We start from the raw sequence: 16,776 nt of genomic DNA on the forward strand, positions 1-16,776 counted from the left end.
CAGGCTCAGGGAAGGCAGACTTTGCACTAAACTCTTGGAACCCTCGTGGAAAGAGTAAGAACCCCCTTACTCGTTGAGTAACCTTCTGTCTATCATGTGCCCCTGTCCCGTGAGGATCCTTCATTGGTAGCCCGGTGGGTGGCTGGATGCGGGTGGCTCAGGCCATGACTTGCTTGCTTTTTTTTTTTTTTTTTTTTTCACTCTGAAGATAATGTTGCTGACTTCGTCAAAAGATGACACCATCAACACCTTCCTTTTTCAGCCCTGGCCTTCCTAATCAGAAATGCTGGCCACCGGCAGTTCTGGTGGGCTGATACTGCTGTGTCTAACCATGTCTCTTTCTATTCAGCATTAAAAATCCTGCTCACGAATCATACTTCTGGGGATTCTATATAGTCTCTCTTTTCACCCCCTAACCAGGAGGGGATGGACACTGTGAGACAATAGAAGCCGTATCTACTGGTCTCTGCCCCTGGCTTCTGGGACAGAGCTCCTAAAATCCTTGTCATTTCCTAAGTTGCAGTAGCACTAGGAAGATATTTTGTTCTAATATTTGGTCTTAGACTCTGGTTCTTGACACAGAACTTCTAAATCCTTTGGAATTTCCTGCGTGGTCGGAATGTCTTTTGTTCTAATGAGACAACTCTTGGTGGGCTCCTGGATAGTTTCAGGAGGAGGGCTGGTCGCCAGAAAGACCAGGCCATCACCTTTAGAAGCCTGGAACTTTCAGCCCCACTCCCCATCCTGCAGGAAAGGGGAGAGGGGCTGGCGATTGAGTTAATGATAGATCATGACTATATAGTGAAGCCGCCATAAAAATCCCAAAAGTTCTGGCTTGGTGAGTACATCCACATAACAGGAAGGTGGCACTCCTCAACTCCAGGGGGACAGAAGCTCTTGATTTGGGACACTTCCAGGCCTCACCCTCTTTATTGATTTACCTCTCCGTCTGGCCGTTCACCTGCATCCTTTATTATATAAGTAATTGGTAAATGTAAGTCAGTGTTTCTCTGAGTTCTGTGAGCCACTCTATGAAGTGATCACACCCGAGGAGGGGGGTCATGGGAACCCTGATTTATAGCCAGTCAGAAGTACAGGTGACAGCACGGGGCTTGCGATGTGGGGACAGTCTTGTGGGACCGAGCCCTTAACCTGGGGGATCTGATGCTACCTCCTGGTAGATAGCGTCAGAATTGGGTTGGATGGTAGGATACCCAGCTGGTGTCACGGAGAATTGCTTGGTGTGGGAAGAAACCCCACACATCTGGTGTCAGAAGTGTTGTGAGTGTGGTCATGGCATCACAGTAAAGGGGAAACATGGCAGGAGTGTTTTTCCTTCACGTGCATCCTCATGGTGCTTTGTTTCGGTGCTCCTACCAAATGTGGTAGGGACTGTCCCTTAATCCTTTTCATATCTCAATGCCCCCAGAGGCCCTGCACGTAGTAGGTCTTCAATATATAATGATTGGTTGTGCAGTGAGAAGGGGGCCTGGATCAAAGTAGCCTTCTCACCACCAAACTTACTTTCCAATTGGCCAAGATGAAGGTCCAAGAATATCTTGCACTAAGGGGCCATTGATTCCTCACTGAAGATCTTGGAGGGAAACAGAGAAATGGATTTACGTCTCACACTATGAGGCAGAACCTCATGAAGATCTCCGTTAGATGTCTCTGTTCTCGAGGGTCCTGGGTGGCTCAGTTGGTTAAGTGTCCAACTTCGGCTCAGGTAGTGATCTCACATGGATTCGAGCCCTGCTTTGGGCTCTGTGCTGACAGCTCAGAGCCTGCAACCTGCTTCGCATCTGTGTCTCCTCTCTCTCTGCCCCTCCCTGTTCATGCTCTGTGTCTCTTTCCAAAAAATAAACATAAAAAAAATTTATAGACATCTCTGTTCTCTCCTAGTGGTGGCTGCCTTTTCTCTTTTCTGTCCCCTAAAAGGTCCCTTCTGCTCACAGTCTTGGTGAGTCTTCTGGATGTCTCCATTCTGCCTCTTAGGTGAAGCACTTCTGCTCTTTCTCTGTATCTACATACTCCCTTAAATACTCCCTGCTCGGGGCGCCTGGGTGGCGCAGTCGGTTAAGCGTCCGACTTCAGCCAGGTCACGATCTCGCGGTCCGTGAGTTCGAGCCCCGCGTCGGGCTCTGGGCTGACGGCTCAGAGCCTGGAGCCTGCTTCCGATTCTGTGTCTCCCTCTCTCTCTGCGCCTCCCCCGTTCATGCTCTGTCTCTCTCTGTCCCAAAAATAAATAAACGTTGAAAAAAAAAATTAAAAAAAAAAAAAAAAAAATACTCCCTGCTCCCCTTAAAAAGACTTCTCTTTGGGATGCCCACTCCTTAAAAGGCATGGCATGGGGATGATAAATCTTAAATATTTTATCTCATTTTAGAATGGATAAGTGAGTTACTAAATGAATGCACAAATGGCAGGCTAGCTTATTTGGATCGACCCTTAGGGTAAAAATAATCAAGAACATTGGACAAAATAGCAAAAAAAAAAAAAAAAAAAAAAAAAAAAGGGAAAAAAGCAAAGAGCTGACACCAAGTGGGAATCTTTGAGCCAAAATGAAAGCCAGAGATGTAAGCAAGCATGGGTGCTAACTTGGTGTTAACGACATTTACCAATTTAGAAAAGGTTAACTTTTCCTTCTAAAATAGCACGCAAGGGGATGCCTGGGTGGCTCAGTCAGTTGAGCATAGGACTCTTGATTACAGTTCAGGTTTACGATCCTAGGGTTTTGGGGTGGAGCCCTCTGTGGGGCTCTGTGCCCAGCGTGGAGCCTGCCTAAGATTCTCTCTCCCCTGCTCACTCTCTTTCTCCCTCTCTAAAGTAAAGTAAAGTAAAGTAAAGTAAAATAAAATATTTAATTTAATTTAAAAAAAAGCACACAGGGCAAGGAGGAGAGAAACCATAGCCCAGGGTCTGCACAAATGAAGCATCAAAGAAAAGGCCCTTCTTACAATAAGCTGGGATTCCCAAGGGCTGCACTTTCAGGAAAGAGTATCTACAAATGTACCAGCGTCTCATAGTCTTGCACTCGGGGTTTGTATCTATCACCTGGAACCTTGAGGATTTCACTGATAGGACCCTTGTTTTTGAGAAGCACATATTGGTACTTCTCTGAGTTAACACTGCAAAGAACATAATTTGGGACATGTTGCAGAGGAGAGGGGGTATCTGCTGTGGATTCCGTTTGCTCTTTAGCCTGCAACCTGGCAATTTGGGTCCCTGAAGCCCTAGCACAGTGGCTCTCAACCTCGGCTCCACATTGGAATCATCTTGGGGAACTTTAAATGTTCATTTATTTTTGAGAGAGAAAGAGACAGACAGAGCACGAGCAGGGGAGGGGCCGAGAGAGAGGGGGACACAGAATCCGAAGCAGGCTCCAGGCTCTGAGCCGTCAGCACAGAGCCCAACATGGGGCTTGAACTCACGAACCGTGAGATCATGATCTGAGCTAAAGCCAGGCGTTCAACCAACTGAGCCACCCAGCACCCCCATTTTGGGTAACTTTAAAAAATACTTTGTCCAGGTAAAACCCCCAGAGATTCTGACATAATTGGTATGGGAAGCACCCTGGGCATTGCTATTTTGTGCTCTCTCACTGCATCCTTGAGATGTGGTGAGCTTAGGGTCCTCCTACTCTGCCATCTTTCCCTGGGCATTGGTATTTTAAAAACTGCCCAGGCAATTCTAATGTGTAGCCAAGGTTGAGACCACTACTGCTCTAATAGGACAATGGCTCCAGGGGCAGTCCATTTCTACCACATATTTCCTTTCTGCCTGCCTCAGCACCTCCTTTCCATCCTGATTTGTGCCTCATTCAGTCTGCACAAGCTATGTATCCCAGGAGTCTGTCCATGCAGAATGGCGCAGCCCAGGAATTTTGGTGTCACTCAAAAATTGGGACTCAAGGATGCTTTCTAACTTATGACCTTAGTCACGGGGGAACTAGGTGAGCACTTCTAAACTTTTGTCCTAACCTGTAAAAAGGCGGTAATAATAGCACCTATGTAAGGAATGTTTTGAAATTTAGATGAGAAGATATGCATAAAGCACATAGTAGACACTCATAATTATTATTGTGGTTGTCACTGTCATCATCACTGTTGCTATTATCAATGTGAATGGACATTTCATAATGGGCCAGTCTGTTGATGGTCCTCTCCCAACCAGAGAAAGACCTTTTTTTATGGAAGGAGGGGGCTACTGTATTCAACAAACCAACAAACATTTCTTGTGCACCTGTTTTGGGTAGACACTGAGCTAGGATTTGGGGATGCAGCTGAAGGCCTAGAATAGAGATATTGACGTGGGTTAAGGTGAACCAGCACACAAACACCTTACAGGAACCCTGAGTCCAAATGAGGTCTGGAGGGGGTTGGGCTTAAATCCAGGAAGTATCAGGAAAGGGTAGCATTTAAGCTGGGCTTTAATGATAAGTAGAACTTCAATTGGAAGAAGATGTGGGGAAGGGTATTTAAGGCCCAAGGAACAGCATGGGGAAAGGCCTAGTGGTAAGGGCAAGCCTGGTAAAGAGAGGGAAAGAGGCATATTTGGGGACCAGCAAGAGTTCTTGTATAGCTCTTGGCATCAGACGTGAGGACAGATATCTGTAGTAGAAGATGCTCCATTGGGTACCAGAAGGTGAGGCTGACAGGTAGGTTGGAGCGGACTAAAAGAAATGGTCAGACGCCACACCCCAAGATGGGGCTTCCAGTCTGAGACAGCTGCCATCCCTCAGCCCAACCAGGTGGTGTTCACTCTGCGTGGCCCTTCCCCGGACTGTGGACACTGTAGCTACCGCCGTCTACTTACGTCAAAAGAATATCACCATAGTGGACTTCTGAGATCTTTTTGGCTGGCTGGAATTTATGTCTTTCTTCCTCTTTCAGTTTCTGAAGGTACTGTTGCTTCTTTTTCAAGGCACTCTCCTCCTGCAACATGCTAAAGTAGCCGCGGCCTGTCTTCACCGACCGAATCAACATGCTGGAGATGGGGGGTGGGAGGAAGAGGGAGGGAGAGACATCAACAGAGTTGAACCGACCATTAAGATGATGCTGTATTGTCCTGGGACTAAGCATCTCTGAAGGGCACTCTCCTACCTGCAGGGCAGGAGCCTTCTTGCATTTGGCACTCCGGGGTCAGATGGACCTGACCTTGAGTATTTAACCTCTCTGGTCTCAGTTCCTTCCTCACTCCACAATTCAACGAATATTTATCGAGCACCTACTATGTGCCAGGTACTCTGTTAGGTGCTATGAAATGGGCATAATAATCTGCACCCTACAGGATCAGATATCTTCATGCATGGAAAGGGGCTTGTCCATGATAATCAGTAGCAGATCAGTACTGTAAGGCCCAGGCCCCTTGGCCAAGGCTGCCTTCTCTCAGATTTGCCTAAATGCTCACCTTTGCTTCACATTTTCCTATGACTGCAGAAGTGGAGTGAATAAGGTCTATGGGAGCTTGTTGTGTTAGATGACATAAGTTGACACTTCATGATTCTTTTCTTGCTGACTCATCCACTGGTTTCTGATCAGACGTCTTGAAACTGGCCAAGACATTCTGCGCCTGATGGTCCACACAACTCCCCGACTTTGCCATTTGTCACCTTGGGGTTGGAACTCGGCAGCACTGTGCTGGGGAAGGAGTGGACACATCTCTCGGTCTGTCCCCCTGTCTTCTGACTCTCTGGGAAGTTGTGAGGCACCATGTTGAACCACCACCATGTTTCCCCAGGCATGAAGATTGGTTCTGAGATTCAGTTTTATTCTTAAAATCCCTGTTGAACAACCAATGTGTACTAGGGATTGTGCTGACCATTGGGGACACAGTGATGAACAGGACCCTGGGTCTCTAAGAGTACATGGAAAGTCAGTGATGACGCAGAAAGATGGCGGTGGGAAGGACTCTGAGCTTTGTAGGAAGAGGGCACCGAATTCAGACCAGGGGGTAGTTGGAGACATCTTCTGGATGAAGTGACATCTCCTTTCCTTTTTTCTGAGTACCTCTTTCCCTCTCCTGTCTTTCCCTTTCTCTCAGTTTTGGATGGGAATATTCTCAGCGAGCTATCATGGTTAGATTCTGATGTGACCAATTAATCCTTGTTCCTTTTCTAGGAAGAGTTAAGGTATTACTGAGGGCATTTTCTTTTCAGCAGTGGACTCTTGTATTGTCCATTGGGAAAATGCTGGGAGGCAGGAGGTGGGGCTTTTCCAGTATTTTTCAAATTGTGTCTCACAGTGATAACTTTTCATTCATTTCTCTGGTGGGCATTGCCTGAAAACCTGCTAGTCTAGACACCTGTGAGGAGACTGAAGTTACAGAAAGCAATAAGACAAGGCATCTGCCCCCAGAGAGTTCATAGTATCATAGAGGAAGCACACCCAGAAACATGCACTTTGAACACTCCAGTGCAAAGAGCTACAGGAACCTAGAGAAATCTAAGAAGGCTTCCTGGAGGAAGTGACATTTGGGATAAGTAGGAATTTACCAGTAGGAAACATGGGAAATGGCATACGAGTGGATGGAATAGCAGTTGTAAATGTAAAGAGGTGTGTTAGGGACTAAATATTTGTGTCCCCTTCAAATTTACGTGTTGAAATCCTACCCCCCACCCCCAGCATGATAGTGTCAGAAGGTAGGGTTTGGGGGAGGTAATTAGGATTAAATGAGGTCATAAGGGAGGACCCTCATGAAAGGGATTCTTAGCATCCTTATTAGAGTCACGGGAAAGCTTGCTTCCTCTCTCTACTGCCCACCCTGTGAGGATACAATAAGAAGCCAGCAGCCTACAACCCGGAAGAGGATCCTCGCCAGAACCTGACCATGTGTGCACTTGATCTCAGACTTCCAGCCTCCAGAACTGTGGGAAATAAATTTCTGTTGTTTACAAGCCACGTAGCCTATGGTAGTTTGTTATAGCAGCTGGAATGGACTAGGACAGGTGAGTCTGAAGATGGCCCGTTTAGGAAAGTACAAGAATCTTTAAAAAGCTGGAGCACAGAAGGAATGTGGGAGAGTGGCCAGAGCTAAAGCTGGCAACACTGGCAGGGAACAGGTGGTGCAGGGCCTTGGGGTCTGGACGGAAGTGAGCCCCGATCTGGGAGTTGCTAGAAACAGAACTTCTAGAAATGCTTCAGGAATCTGCAAATGTTTGAGTTTTCATGAACAGTTTTCTAAGCTAATAACAATACAAAACCCACAGAACATCCTGTTGTACACCAGATCAATTCCATTTATACAAGCGTTTCCTGCCATTTCTCTTGCATTGACCAGTTGTGCAGTGCACAACTTTTCACATCTCAGCGTGTTTGTGGGTGTGACTTCCAGTCACTGCCAGCCAGATGGCAGTTGTATTGTGTTTGTTATCACCTACACACTCAAACTTGGTTGTTACTCCTAACAGCCTGATCGTACAACAGCCCCCTGAATGTTTTAGATCACAAAACCACTGGATCATGAGCTGGGGTCTGAAACATCCTTTTTCTTTCTTTCTTTCTTTCTTTCTTTCTTTCTTTCTTTCTTTTTCTTTCTTTCTTTCTTCTTCTTTCTTTCTTTCTTTTCTTTTCTTTCTTTCTTTCATTTCTTTCTTTCTTGACATTTTCTTATAATCAAGAGAGTGCCAATATCAAAATTTGCAGACTGGGGGTTGGCAGCTAGGAAGAGACTCTTGGAGACAATAGCAAAGCATCCTTTTAAGAAATGCTGCATCCAGAATGGTTGACTCGGAGTGGAACCGTGTGATTCAGAAGAGCTGGGCTCTAAATGTGAAGACGTTTGACGAAAACCTTAAGCAATGTATTTTCTCTTATAGTTTCCCCTTTTATGCAAACAGAGAGTGATCTATAAAAAATTGTCTAGGACAGTTAAGAAGAGCTTGTAAAAATTAGGACACCCTATTTTTAGGAAATAAAAATTCTAAAGGATAAGCAAGCATTGTCTTAATTTAATTGACAGTGTTTTTATTTCACTCTGTTTTAAGTGATGTGTCTTAGCTTCAATGGCAGCTGAGACGAAATAATGGTATTTGAGTTTCTTATAAATATGTCAGTGTCAGGTCATCAGTGATCTTCTTCTGAACTTAGACCCTGCTTCTTAGCTCCTGTCAACTCTTCTGAGTGTCTACACTACATGTCACATGTCCAACCCAGCCAGCCGATTGCAGGCAGGGATCGGGCATTATCTGCCCAGTTCATATTCTTGTCACAGCAAAATGATCTCTCAGTTTCCTCTTAGACAAAATTTCCCAAAGTGAAACCACATTACAGATAAATTTGGCCCTGAATTGTCAGTTCTAGGTGCTTTTGCCAGGCTTTTATTTATTTACTTACTTTAAAAAATACTTTTTAATGTTTGTTTACTTTTGAGAGAGTGAGCAAGCAGGGGAGGGGCAGAGAGAGGGGGACAGGGGATCCGAAGCAGGCTCCGTGCTGACAACAGAGAGCCCGATGCGGGGCTTTGAACTCATGAACGGTGAGGCCCCGACTTGAGTTGAATGCTTAACCGACTGAGCCACCCAGACGTCTGCCCCACCTGGCTTTTATTTTCAAGTATAGGAATGCGAGCTGGTTGATAGGATGTGGAATTCGTGTTTGAAACAACAGAGTGCTTCTGTTTTGCTTTCGAGCTTCTCTGAATCCACTCATCAAAGAGTGTCCTCAGGTTGCAAGATTACCCGGTGAAGAGAAAACTGTTACCATTGGCAACCCCTTAATTTCACAAATGACGGTTTTCTTGCTGTAGCACAAACAACAAATGCAGAGCTGACCTGGGGACTGAGGCTCATGTGACAGCAACTGCTGTTGTGTTACTTCTCAGAGACCCCTCGCGCAAAATTTGGTTCGGAGGTTGAAACTGACCCCACAGGTGCACCAAAACTGTGTTGAAGCGACTTAATACTTATGTGATGAGGCTTTCTGGGCAGAGCAGGAAAGGCTCCCAAACAGGTCTGAAATCATGGAAGGTTGACTGCTTAGGGTTCTGTCATGGTCAGGGAGTGGGGCTGGGGTGAGCGGTCCCTGGTCTGTGGCTTGAGCTTCCCTCCGGCACCTGGACTTTCTTATTAGCTTGCCCAGACGTGGACAGAAGAGCAAGAAGTGGGGGGCGCTTGAAAGCTATCAACTTGTCACACGTCAAAAATGGAGTCAGATTCCTTATTGCATTCATTCACACCCAACTCGCTGCATCATTATCAACCATTCGACAAAAATGTATCGAGTGCTTTGCCGGGTGCCTTCCAGGCTCTATTCTAGGTGCTGAGATAACAGCAGCAAACAAAAGAGCCACAAAATTCCTGCCCTCATGAAGCTCATATTCCAGGGGGAGTGGAGACAGACAAGCACAACGAAGTAAACTGTAGGCAGTATGCTAAGTGCTGTGGAGGAACATAAAGTGGGGGCATGAGGAGAGTGACTGCCAGGGGTGGGGAGGTTTGATCCACGAAAGGTTTTGCTGAGAAGGTGTCATGCCAGTTTCTGGGGGAAGAGTGTTTCAAGTAAAGGGAGTATAGCATATGCAAAAGCCCTGGGCAAGTCCAGTTAGATTAAGAAAGTTTAATTTTCATTGGATAAAATGTGATACTGCACCATCCATGTGTGCTACTGGTATATTGTGTTTGCTTTAAGTTAAAAAAAAATTTTTTTTAATTTATTTTTGGGGGGGGGGTGGAAGGAGCAGAGAGAGAGGAAGACACAAGCTCCGAAGCAGGCTCCAGGCTCTGAGCTGGCAGCACAGAGCCTAGTGTGGGGCTCGAACTCACGGACCTTGAGATCACGACCTGAGCTGAAGTCAGACGCTTAACCGACTAAGCCACCCAGGCGCCCCTGTATTTGCTTTAGATATTGGTGTTCTCTTTAAGATTTATGGCAGAATGGTCTTGCTCTAAAAAAAGGAAGGAAGGAAAGGGGGGTGGGGAAGAAGGAGAGAAGGAAGGAAAGGAGGGGGGAGGAAGAAACTGCTGCTCTGGGCACCTGTTGCCTCCCCACAGCCTTGTTCGTGGGTGCTACTCCAGGAGGCAGTAGATTTTACCATTTTAATTAAGAAGCTCATTGCTAATCACTCAATCTAACATCCTCTTGTGCAGTAACAGAGCTGTAGAGGCCCCTTTCTGCCATTGGACTTCAGGAAGACTTAAGTACGTAATAAATCATGCAGATAAGAGGCCTTTGTATGGAACTAGGCAGTGATGTGCTTTCACGTCTGTGGTAGAACTCAGCCGCACCCTCCCAACCCCCTCACTTCTGGATGCGTGAATTAATTGATTTATCCTCACAGTAGCTCCGTGTTGTAGGTACTGCTGTTGTCACTGGGTCTCAACCCAGTGGATTGAATGGGTGAAGTCCAGCGGTCCAGTGTGCTGCTTTATAGAATGTCAGGATGTTTCCGTTAGAAACTCTCACCTGCCTTCCCTGGAAATCACTTTCATTGACTTTAGAGAATCTGTGGGCCACTGGGTCCTTGACTGACTTGAGAGGATTGTCATTGACTGGCAGGTGTCACAGCGCCCCTTGAGCTATGAAACCTCCCTTGGTGTCCTCTAGATTCCTTTAGGGAGTGAAAGGTTGTCACTGAAAGCTGTCTGTCCCAGGACACACCATGGTCTTTAGGGGCAGGGAGTGGGGACAGGCATGGAGAAGACTCATCATGTGTGTTTACTGTGTACAACAGTGGAGGTGGTCCCACTGACACGGGACAGACCTGGCCACTTTGGTGGGCTTTGGGCTCTGATTTCAGTCTGATGGGACAAAAGCCTCTGTCTTCCTCTGAAGAACCTGTAACCAACTAGATCCTGAAAGGTATGTATTATGGATTGAATTGTGTTTTCCCACAATTCACAGGCTCAAGCCTTAACTCCCAGTATCTCAGAAAGTGACCTTATAAGGTCACTGCTGATGCAATTAGTTAAGATGAGGTCATGCTGGAGTAGGGTGGGCCCCTCATCCAAGATGACTGCTGTCCTTATAAAAAGGGGAAATTTGGGGCCACCTGGGGGGCTCAGTCGGTTAAGCATCTGACTCTTGATTTTGGCTCAGGTCGCGATCTCACGGTTCATGGGACCGAGCCCTGCATTGGGCTCTGTGCTGACATCGTGGAGCCTGCTAGGGATTCTCTCTCTCCCCCTCTCTCTCTCTGCCCCTCCCCCACTCATGCACGTGCATGCTCTCTCTCTTTCTCTCTCTCTCAAATAAATATTTTTTTAAAAAAGGGGGAAATTTGGACACAGGCAAGCACATGGGGAGAATATGAAGCCATATGAAGATGAAGGCAGAGATCGGGGTGATGTTCCCACAGGAAGGAGCACCAAACATGGCTTGCAAACCATGAGTAGTAGCTGGGTGGAGGCATAGAACAGAGTCCCCCTCACAGGCCTCAGAAGGAACCAACCCCGCTGACACACTGATCTTGGACTTCTAGGCTCCAGAAGTGTGAGACAACACATCTCTGTGGCTGAGCCACCCGGCTGGTGGTGCTTTGTTATGGCAATGCCAGCAAACTGTTACATAGTGTGATCAGATATCTAGGCTGGCACGCATGGGACAGCCAGCCTCACTGTGTTGTCTTTGTCCATGAGGGTTAACAACATCCTTCTTAAATTAATTTATAAAAAGTGGCAGATTGATGGTCCATGCCACAGTAAAGAAAAAGGGCTTGAACATTATGTGGCATGCCTTAGGCTGGACACCTGTTAAGTGTCAGACTCTGCATCAGGCACTGATTATAACGTGTTAAGTTCTGTTCGGGGCACTGGCATTGCAAAGGTGAACGCATCCTCGGAGGATTCACAGTCTTCACCTCTGAGTCTTAGTTATGCATTTTTTTATTGTAATTAAGAGGTTGGTGAGAGATTTGTTTGACTCCTTTATGCCCTTATTCCAAAAAAGTATTAGAGGCAGAAAATTCAAAACAAAAAAAGGGATAAAGGCAGGAAAAGCAAGAAGGCAAAAAATCAGATAAGACAGGTGTCAAAACCTGTACCACATTGGGGTGCCTGGATGGTTCAGTCGGTTAAGCATCTGACTTCGGCTCAGGTCATGATCTCACCGTTCGCGAGTTCAAGCCCTGCATCGGGCTCTGTGCTGACAGCTCAGAGCTTGGAGCCTGCTTTGGGTTCTGTGTCTCCGTCTCCCCCACCCTCACTCTGTCTGTCTTTCTGTCAAAAATAAACATTAAAAAAAAATTTTAAAAACCAACCCTGCACCACATGATCTAGTGCACGATTTGGCCCTGAGCATCCTAGTGGCTAACGCAAAAAGGGAAATACAATCCCTCATGTGATTCCCAACGACGGTACGATTTTTAAAAAGCTGTTCAGGAGATGCCTACTTATTCCTGGTGCTGAAACTAGGAAGCGATTTTTCTCAAGGATCTGTACAGGGAGGACATGCTGTGTAAAGCCATCTCTGTAACAAGACCCTAAGTGCCGATAGTGATGAATGCCTGAATAACTCACAGAAGGGGAAAGGGAAACCCAGCTTAGCCAATTTGAGGAATCAAGTTTTCTGTTGGAATTACCACCCCTTTTCATCCAAGGCAGCCAGACTCCCAGCTGCTAGATCTTCTGGAAAGACCTGGGTGAGAGATGAGCAGAGCTGGTGGGGGGTGGGGGGTGGGGGGTGGGGCGGGTCTGGGCCCTCATGTCAGACACACCAGTCTATTCTAGGAATTTCAGGCTACAAGATGTTCATTCATTGAGCTGCGAAGCACTCCCATGGTACCGTGGAGGCCCATTTAAAAATGCTTAATATTTCAGCAAATTCCCATTTAATTCCCTTGTATGTTCCCTACATTTTCTCCATCATTATTGCTGATTACCAGGCTATTTGTGTGAAGGGAGCTATTTGCAGGGAAGAGCAGTATTCGCCTTTAAATCCACTCACCCGGGGCCTCCTGTTCACTGCTTTCCATGCTGTAAAACTCCCCTGGCTAACATCGCCAGAGGAACGATGGGGAGTAAAATAATTAACTGCATCAGGCAAGCGGAGGAAGCAGCCGATTATAAAATGGAAAGTTTCCTCTACCCAGTGTGACATATTCTTATCCAGTGCATGGGGATGGGTTTTTATTTTTAAGGGACATATGTTCTCTGTACGGGAGTCTGTGTGTGATCCCATGAATGGAGATTGCTCACTTCGGGAACAGTGTTCTCAGCAGGACTTAGCTCAGACCAAAGGGACAGAAGTCAGGAAGCCCAGGTTTCTCCCAGGCCCCTTCAGACTTGAGGAGCAGTAAATACATGGTGAGGCTTGCACGGAACAGCCTCTGCATGGGACCTTTGCCTCTCTCTCAGGCAGGTTTTAAACCTCTCTGAACTTTAGCCTCTTCATTTTCAAATGGGGAAAATATTAGCTCTTGCCTCGGAGGGCTCTTGGCAGGATTAAATGAGATAGTGGACCTAAAGAGCTTACTATGGTGCCTACCACACAGGACTCCGTGAGTGAGAGCTATAATTATTATTGCCAACTCGCTCACCGTCCTGAGAGGTTAGTGTAATTTACAGGTGAGAAAACAAGGAAAGGGGTGAGTAAATGATGAGGGTCCGTAACAGCCGGAAAGTGGCAGAGCAGGCATCGGAAGCCAGGAGGGCTGGTTCCAGAATTTCTCCCTCTCCACCTGCATGCTGCAAGGTGAATCACATTCAACTGGAAGCTTCTAAAGCTTTGATTCAGTGGCTTAGTTGGTTAAGTGTCTGACTCTTGGTTTCGGCTCAGGTCATGATCTCGTGGTTTCATGGGTTTGAGTCCCGTGTTGGGCTCTGCGCTGGCAGCGTGGAGCCTGCTTGGGATTCCGTGTCTCTCTCTTTCTGTCTCTCTCTCTTCCCCTCCCCCACTCATGCTGTCTCTGTATCTCTCAAAAATAAAATAAACTTAAAAAAAAAAAAAAAAAAAAAAGCTTTGACTTTGCATATCTCCAGGCTGTATGTTGTGTAGGGTTCACCTCTAGGCCTGCAGACTAGAAACTGGTGGCTTACCTTTTCCCCCTTTAGACCATGTTTTACCCAATCCAAGATACCACCTGTAGTAGATAAAGTCAGTGCTCACATTCCCCCATTCCCTGTATTCAAGGGTGGAGTGTACTTCCCAGCCCCCTGGCTTTTGGCTTTCATATAACTTCCTTGGCCTATGGAAGTTAGCAGATATGACTTGAGCAGAAGCTCGAAATAAGCTTGTTCAGTTGGCCCCATGACAATAACAAAACCCACTATTTTGCTGAACCCAGAAGAATGAGAAAGGCATGGGGAACAGAACTGAACTCAGCTAATCTCAGCCGAGATTGGCCAAACCCCAGTTAACCTACAGACACATGAACAAGGAAGAAATACTTACTGAAAATTGCTGAGTTTGGGGAAGCTCGTTACATAGCATTATGGTGAAAATAGCTGACCGATACATTATCTATTATAAGACGCACTATTATTTTTGAACCACAAAGAGAAACCCAGGCCAATTAAATTAAGATATAATTGTACATTACATCTCCAGCTCAGAGATGTTAAAATGTGAAAAAAAAAGAAAATGCTCCTCTTCGATATGATAAAATATGGTATTAAGAAGGAAATTGCCTCAGACCTGAGAAAAGATGGTCCGGAACAGACCTTAGATCATAAAGTAATTAACAGCCCCTTCTGAGAAATATCTAGCATACTTGATGAAACATTTGAGCAAATTTCTGATATCTTCTGATGAGTTGAAGAGCCCTTTCTGGGTGTTAGATTTACCCACACAGCTGGCCCATCAGATTTGTAACAAGTCTGTTAACCTTTAGCTGTTCGTCCTTTTGAGTGATGCTTTGTAGCTCCAAGTGCGGTGGTCCTTGGACCAGCAGCATCAGCATCAGCATCACCTGGGGCACCGGGGTGGCTCAGTTGATTGAGCGTCTGACTCTTGATTTCAGCTCAGGTCATGATCTCACAGTTTTGTGAGTTCAAGTCCCACATCAGGTTCCACGCACTGACCTCGTGGAGCCTGCTTGGGATTCTCTCTCTCTCCCTCTCTGTCTGCCCCTCCGCCCGCGCTCTCTCTCTCTCTCTCTCTCTCTCTCCCTCTCTCTCTTTCTCAAAATAAATAAATAAATAAACTTAAAAAAGAAAGAAAGATAGAAAGAAAGGCAGAATCTTGGGTCCCCGCTCAAACCTCCTGAATGAGAATCTGCATTTTAATAGGACCCGCAGGTGATTCATTTACACATTGAAGTTCAAGATGCATTGTTAGTCTAACTGTCCCCTTTCCCCTATTAAAAACAAGCCCACAAAATAAAACAAAACATTCTCCAAAAAGAGATCTTTGAACTGGCTGTGTTAGAAGCCCGTTTCCGTTGCTACAGGTTTCAAATAGAACTTTGACACACGCTAGTCATCACTTCATCTCAGAAAGTTCTTTAAGCACATCAGTAGCAGACATGGTCCCCCTTTGAGGGCATTCTGCTTGTGGGGAGGCTCCCATTACCTGAATCTGCCTCCATCCCCAGGGCCCTACCTGAGAAATAGGACTGAATGGTGTCAGAAGCAGCCCAGATCTTTTCACAGGGGCCTTGCAAAAAGCTGTGGGAGTTCTGGAGAGCTGGGGGGTGGGTAGCAAAGGGAATTCTTGTTCACCCTTTCCATCATGGGGGGGGGGGGACATAGGATTAACCACCGCAAATCACTTTGTTAAAAACCAACAGCCCAGATGTACTTAAAAAAAAAAAAAAACCAACTTTTAATGGTATTACGTCTCTGCATCCAGCTGGTTTTCACTCACATTTTCTGTCTCTGCCTGCAAGAAATATGAGGCTATAAAGCCAGGAGTGCTTCAACGGGAAAGGCAGAATGACATTAAAATGAACAAACACTCCTGGCAATCCGATTTCAGGGATGTCCTGCTCTTGAAGACGGGAATTGCCTACACGGGAAATTTTCACTTAACAAATTTTACTGTTTTCAAATAATAGCAAATAAATCAGTTTCTTTTCAGTTTGTGGAGGCTGGAGACTTGGAGAGCCCTCTTCGTCTGGCTGGCTGATGCCTTGCTTTGTCAGCCCACCCAGACGTATTGATTTCAGAGGGGGAGAGAGCACACCTGATGGAAAGAAGGGATCTGAAATGCCATCCTTAAATTCTTGAATTTTCAGGCAACCTGTACGGGCAAATTAATAACGCGGCCCCAGTTCAAACGCAGCGCCGAGCAAATATTTTGCATTTAAATTCCCGCATTAGAATGCCCTGTTTATACAATAACTTAATAAATCTAGCCTGGCTGCCAAATTGACAAGAAGGTGAGAATCATTCATTAAAATGCAAATACAATTGAGATGAAATTTGGAATACATTTATTACAGTAATTGAACTTCAGTCAACTGTAGTCACAACACAGATTTTGAACTGCCTTTCAGACAAAAGGACGTGTTGTGTTATTCCCCCCCACCACCACCCAAGTTAATATCTTTGTCAGCATGCAAATTAAAGCCATTTCCTGAGTGCTAATGATTTGCAATGGAGGATTTCACTCTTCTTTATAGGACAAGATTGCCAGAGATAAAGGTCAACTGCATACACAAAAGATTGCACTGGTAGCATATTGTGTATACAGCAAATTGATGGCAAACATATTCTGAGGGCTTATTGCAACCACATTCTTATTAAATCACATCCGAACATCTCTTTACCATCCCCGGGTCATTTGCTAATTGTAATGCCCAACAATGGGAGAATTGCCCAGTCGGGATTTCACCTCTCAGATCAAAAGGTTCAGACAGATTCTGTCCTTCCAGAATGACTCAGCCCCCAAAGAAGTCCGGTGT

The 16,776-nt window shown here is 45.9% G+C and overlaps 1 protein-coding gene across 1 annotated transcript in view; it reads right to left on the reverse strand.

Moving 5' to 3' along the window:
* CCDC60 (coiled-coil domain containing 60) overlaps nucleotides 1-16,776 on the reverse strand; it is a 163,895-nt gene that overhangs the window by 50,051 nt on the left and 97,068 nt on the right. The window contains exon 3 of the mRNA XM_030292442.1: nucleotides 4,816-4,986. Coding sequence (XP_030148302.1) covers nucleotides 4,816-4,986 — 171 coding nt within the window. The remainder of the gene's footprint in view (nucleotides 1-4,815; nucleotides 4,987-16,776) is intronic.

Source organism: Lynx canadensis, chromosome D3 (assembly GCF_007474595.2).
Source record: "Lynx canadensis isolate LIC74 chromosome D3, mLynCan4.pri.v2, whole genome shotgun sequence".
Taxonomy (NCBI): domain Eukaryota; kingdom Metazoa; phylum Chordata; class Mammalia; order Carnivora; family Felidae; genus Lynx; species Lynx canadensis.